Genomic DNA, 5,508 nt, shown 5'->3' on the forward strand with positions numbered 1-5,508 from the left:
AAGGCGACCACGGCAGAGAGCGAGCCATATCCAATTACCGAGACCTGGTTTTGGGGAGGGGGAAGGGGCAGACAGGCAGGACGGATCACAAGCTTCAAGACAAGAGCTTCCAAACTTGTCATCCCTCTGTGACACAAGCAGTGCACAACCCAGGGGATAAAACCGCCGCCGAGCCCATGCGAGAGCTAGAGCCTGTGGAGCGCGCCCGGAGGCTCCAGCCACGCCATGGATTCTGTAGCCCTCCAGCTGTGGGCTGTCCTCTCCCTCTTGGTTCACCTTGCCACTTGCAGCCCCATCCTCAGCCTGGAGCACTCTTCCCTGGAGGAGGACGTGCCCCTCTTCGATGAGATTCTCTCAGAGCAGGATGGTGTCGACTTCAACACTCTGCTTCAGAACATGAAAAACGATTTTTTGAAGACCTTGAACCTCTCTGACATCCCCCTGCACGAATCAGTCAAGGTAGACCCCCCAGAGTACATGCTAGAGCTCTACAACAGGTTTGCCACCGACAGGACTTCCATGCCATCTGCAAACATCATCAGGAGCTTCAAAAACGAAGGTAGGAGCTGTGGCAGTGAAGGGTAATGAGCCTTGTGGTGGTCAGTGGGAAATGGCTCTGCCAGGCTTTGGGCATGAAGCAGAGCAGGGCAGCAAAGGCCTTTTGGTGAGGATGGCACTGGGAACGGGCAGCTGTGTGCTCCAGGGTCACCCTGATCCCCCCTCCTGTGCCATGGTTGCCTTCTCCTTCTCTTTCCAGGCTGTCAGGCTTGGGGGGAAGATGTTTCTTTTCATGTTTGGGCAGCACCAAGTCTGATTGGGGTGCCTCATTTCCATGGTCCCCCAGAGCGCTGCACATCAGCTGCCATTAGCTGATTGAATTTCCAAATGGGTGCCTTAGCAAGGTTTGAGAGTAAGGCAAGAAAAGCTTTGGCACACTCTTCAGGGTGCAATATTTTCCTGTTATGACCTTGACCATTTCTGTTCCTGGCCTCTCACTGCTGATCCTCAGGGGATCTATAATGTTTTCTCCCTTTTCTCATCTGATCAGAGTCCAGCAAATTACGAAGCAGAATTTGAGATATTCCTTAGGTTTTACTTTGGGTGGAACATTTCCTATTGAAAAAAAGAAAACAAAATCAATCAAACAATCAAAACACATTAAAAAAAAAACCAAAAACAAACCAAAACAACAACCAACCCAACCCAAACCAAACAAAAAAAGCCAACAAACTCCAACCCAAAAGAAGCTGAAGAAGCCTAATTGTGGCCGCAGGTAGTTCCCTTGCATGCTTCAGCTTCAGCATTTGCTCTCAGATCACTGAGGAGAAGAAACTATTTCAGTGTTAACGTTCAATACTCTCTCAGTGTTTCCTAGTAAAAATGGTTTTCAACTAAAGACTCCCAAACACTGCTTCCCCCACCTGGCAAACACAAGTGCTTGGATTAATTTTAATTACTCAGGAGCACATCCAACTGTTCAAACTGCCATGGGGCTTCTCTTACTCTTTGCTGGCCTAATTAAGTAATTAATAAGTAGCAATGATTAAGCAAGGCCTTTGTTGCTTTTTCTCTAACATTTGTCATTTGAAATTGGTGAATTATCAGGAGAGGCTGCATGCAAGTCACATCAGGTTTGGCCCACAGTAAGATGTGTAGAGAAGATCTCAAAGCTCTGTTCTGCTCTGTCCCTCTTGCCAGGCACCAGCAGCAGGTTTATGCTTTGAAGAGGCACCAGATCATACTTTAAATCTTTTACACTTACTCTTTTTTCTCCAGTCTGGAGAAATCTATTGAGAGGTTGGTGGCAAACCCATTCCACAGCTGCCACTCTGCCCTCACTCCTATCCCAGCTCATCAGCACCAATGAAGAGGTTGCAGGAACACATCATGGTTCTTCTCCTGGTTTTGTGCTGTTTGGGAAAAAGGAAATGGGATTCAAATTACAGAAGCACAGAATGTTAGGGGCTGGAAGGGACCTTGGAAGATCACCCAGTCCCAACCCCTGTGCCAGAGCAGGGTCACCTAGAGCAGACCACACGGGAATGCCTCCAGGTGGGTGCAATAGCCAAGTGCAGTGTGCTGAAGAACTAAATACAGTGTGGTGTTGGCAACTTAAATCTGAAATCATTCCACTGGCAAACCCTAAGGTCAGGCTTGCAGCACCAGCAGTGGTGCAGACTGCCCAGTCCCCAGTCACAGGCAGGGTGGTTGACAGCTCTGTGCCCTTCTGTGGCTGTGACATTTAGTGCCTGGTTCATCACTGCAGAAGGCCTGCACTGGATGGGGTAAATGTGGCTTAACCTGCTGTCGCTTCAGCATTTCTCTCACCTCCTCCCATCCAAACCAGCAAGATGTGAAGTGAGTCTGCTGGTGTCCTGTCAGACTGCTTCAGGAGCTCAGGCAGTCAGAGGGTTCAGTGTTTGTTATGAGTCCTGCAAGTCTGTCCAACCACTTCCTGCTGAAGAGCTCTCTTGACAGAGAGATTAATTACTGGTAATGATCAGGACAACACAAACAGACCACAGAGTGATTATTTTTTTCACCTGCCTGATGAAAATTGGCAATGGTAGTTTCATTACTGTCCAGGAAACCATTAATTGTAGGAACACCACTTGCTGCCTGGCTGCAGTTAGCTCTTTGCTTTAACCCACAGACCATGGGTTAAACCCTCTGCAATCAGTTCTTAAAACTTGACTATAGCTCTTCAGGGAAGCTTTTCTTTTCATCTGGTCTTCAGATTTCCCTTCCTGGCCTCCCTAGGAGTGTGCTGCTAGCAGCAGGTGACATTTCACCCTATAAACTTTCTAGCTGAATAGCAGAGTCACATCCTGACTTGGAAATGAACCCTTCTCACACCCTGCTAGTGCTCACCTGGCTTCATACTCATGGTGTGGCCTTCCCCTGCTTCCTGTGCTCCTCTGTGGTATGATCCAGTGGCATTCCTCCACCCTCTCATTACATCTAATCATGCTTTAGCTTATCAAGGTCTAGGAAGTCCCAGAGATTACTTCCAGTATGGAGATCATAGCTGAGCTTGAACAGCTCACAGTCTTCAGCTCACAGTCTGCTCCCACCCTGGTGCTGGGCAGAGCATATCCAGCTCCCAGCTTCAGCAGCAGGCAGGTAGGGAAATGGAGGCAGAATCACTTCTTGGCTCTTGTGAACAGACAAAAGAGCAAAATGAAAAAAGAAAGACAAAAGCAGGTGCTTCAAAATCCCCAAACTGAAATGAAGCAGGACAAGCTCTGTGCTGTAGGTAGCTGCTTGCTTGAATGTGCTGACAGAGCACGGCCAAACCTTGCAGCTTTCTCAGTGCCATTTCTCTCCAAACACACCAAAACTGCAGAAGCCAGGGATGAGGGCTGCAACAGGCTGCAAATAGCTCACCTTTGCAGAACTGTTCCCTGTGTCCTAATCTGTCTCTGAGTTATGAGCATCCAGCAGAGCAATTCAGCAGCAGAGCTCTCAGCGATCGCCTGGGCAGTGCAGGCTGCCTGTGTACAAACAAAGAGTGCAGGCAGGACAGACAGCCTGGCTGGCAGGCAGATGTTGTGTGCTTAGATACTTTATTAACTAAAGCTGCCAGAAGTGGCTGAACACAGCTGGCTGGCTGCTCACTTGAAGCCCATTGAGTCTGTGGCAGGATTTCTGTTGGCTGGTGTCTCACATGGGATGTTAAACACCAGCCCTTCCTAACCAGGTGCCTTTGCATCTTCCAAAGCAACCTTTCTTCCCTTGGTGCTTGGTTCTTTCAGTTTCTCAGGCACGTTCCAGGAGAAGGAAACACTTCTGACATGGACAGGCCAAGCAGCCAGAGCTCCAGCCTCATGTGTGCAGCTTATGTCACCTGGTCATGGTCACTCCAGTGCCACATCCTTCTTCTCTCCCTCTCCCACAACCACGCATGTTGTCCCTCATTTATTAAATAGTTGCTGTGCAGCAACCTAGAAGTGGTTTAGATTCCAGGTTTAGGCAGCACATTTTCAGTATGGAATCCTTCCAGGTGACAAGGAAGGCTCTGGGAGGAATGGGGATAGAAGGAGAAGGAGAATCCATAACTGCAGGTTTATGGTCTTTAGCATGTCTGGGATTCTGCTGTCCTTAGGCCTCTTTCCCAAGTATGGTCTGGGGACATGATGAAAAAAAACCCTCTCCTGGAACCATTTGACTGAAACCAAGCAAGTCAGGGTCAAGGCTCTGAGCAACCTGCTCTAGTGGAGGTTATAACTGATGACTGCTGGGGGGTTGGACTGGATGAGCTTTGGAGGTCCTTTCCAACCCAAACCACTCTATGTCAGTCGATGTGTTGCTGAATGCATTGATTGACCCTTCTGAGATATTTGATCTTTCTCATTCCCAGACTTGGCTTCCCACCCTGTTGGTGTCACAGGAATTCGGAGGTACCCTCTTCTCTTCAACATTTCCATCCCTCACCACGAGGAAATCGTCATGGCCGAGCTAAGGCTCTACACCCTGGTGGAGCAGGACCAGATGCTCTACCACGGGCTGGACCGGAAGGTCACTATCTTTGAAGTGCTGGAAAATGACCCTTTGGGGGCAGGAGAAGAGAGGAAAATAATGCCACTGGCATCCAGGCACATCTATGGCACGAGCAGCGAGTGGGAGACCTTCGAGGTGACCGAAGCCATCAGGCGCTGGCGGAGGGCAGGGCTGACCACGCACCGGCTGGAAGTCCACATAGAGAGCAGGGAAGGGGAGGAGCAGAATGGGGAGGGGCAGCTGGACATCGACATCAACTCGGAGGCCAAGCACGTGCCTCTGCTGATTGTGTTCTCCGATGACCAAAGCAACGACAAGAAAGAGGAGAAGCAAGAGCTGAACGAAATGATAGACCACGAGCAGCTGCTGGACTTGGAGAACCTGGAGGTTGGGAATTTCCACGGGCAGCCAGGGGAGGAGGCGCTGCTCCAGATGCGCTCCAACATCATCTACGACTCCACCGCCCGCATCCGGAGGAACGCCAAAGGCAACTACTGCAAGAAGACTCCGCTCTACATCGACTTCAAGGAGATTGGGTGGGACTCCTGGATCATCGCCCCCGCAGGCTACGAAGCCTACGAGTGCCACGGGGTGTGCGCCTACCCCCTGACCGAGCATGTCACACCCACCAAGCACGCCATTGTCCAGACTCTGGTTCACCTGAAGAACCCCCAGAAAGCCTCCAAGGCCTGCTGCGTGCCCACCAAACTCGACCCCATCTCCATCCTCTACTTAGATGCGGGGGTGGTCACCTACAAGTTCAAGTACGAGGGCATGGTGGTGTCAGAGTGCGGCTGCAGATAGTAGGAGGGAAGGGCACGCGCGGGGGGAGCGCACGGGGGGGAAGTATTTAATGATTCTGTTTGTAAATTTGTACATTTGGGATTTCCTATTTAATGAGGTTATTTAATGAGGCATGTACAGATGTTGTATGTTTCCTGCTGTGGGGAATGGGCAAGTCATGCAGAGTCACAGAATGACAGAATGGGAGGGCTTGGAAGGGACCTC

At 50.2% G+C, this 5,508-nt stretch overlaps 1 protein-coding gene across 1 annotated transcript; it reads left to right on the forward strand.

The window, feature by feature from the left end:
* Window positions 1-225: 225 nt before the first annotated feature.
* BMP10 (bone morphogenetic protein 10) lies at window positions 226-5,304 on the forward strand. Its single transcript, XM_054396647.1, has 2 exons — window positions 226-559; window positions 4,361-5,304. Exons 1-2 carry the CDS (start codon window positions 226-228, stop codon window positions 5,302-5,304), a joined length of 1,278 nt encoding a protein of 425 aa, XP_054252622.1.
* The last annotated feature ends 204 nt before the right edge of the window (window positions 5,305-5,508 follow it).

Source organism: Indicator indicator, chromosome 38 (assembly GCF_027791375.1).
Source record: "Indicator indicator isolate 239-I01 chromosome 38, UM_Iind_1.1, whole genome shotgun sequence".
Taxonomy (NCBI): Eukaryota; Metazoa; Chordata; class Aves; order Piciformes; family Indicatoridae; genus Indicator; species Indicator indicator.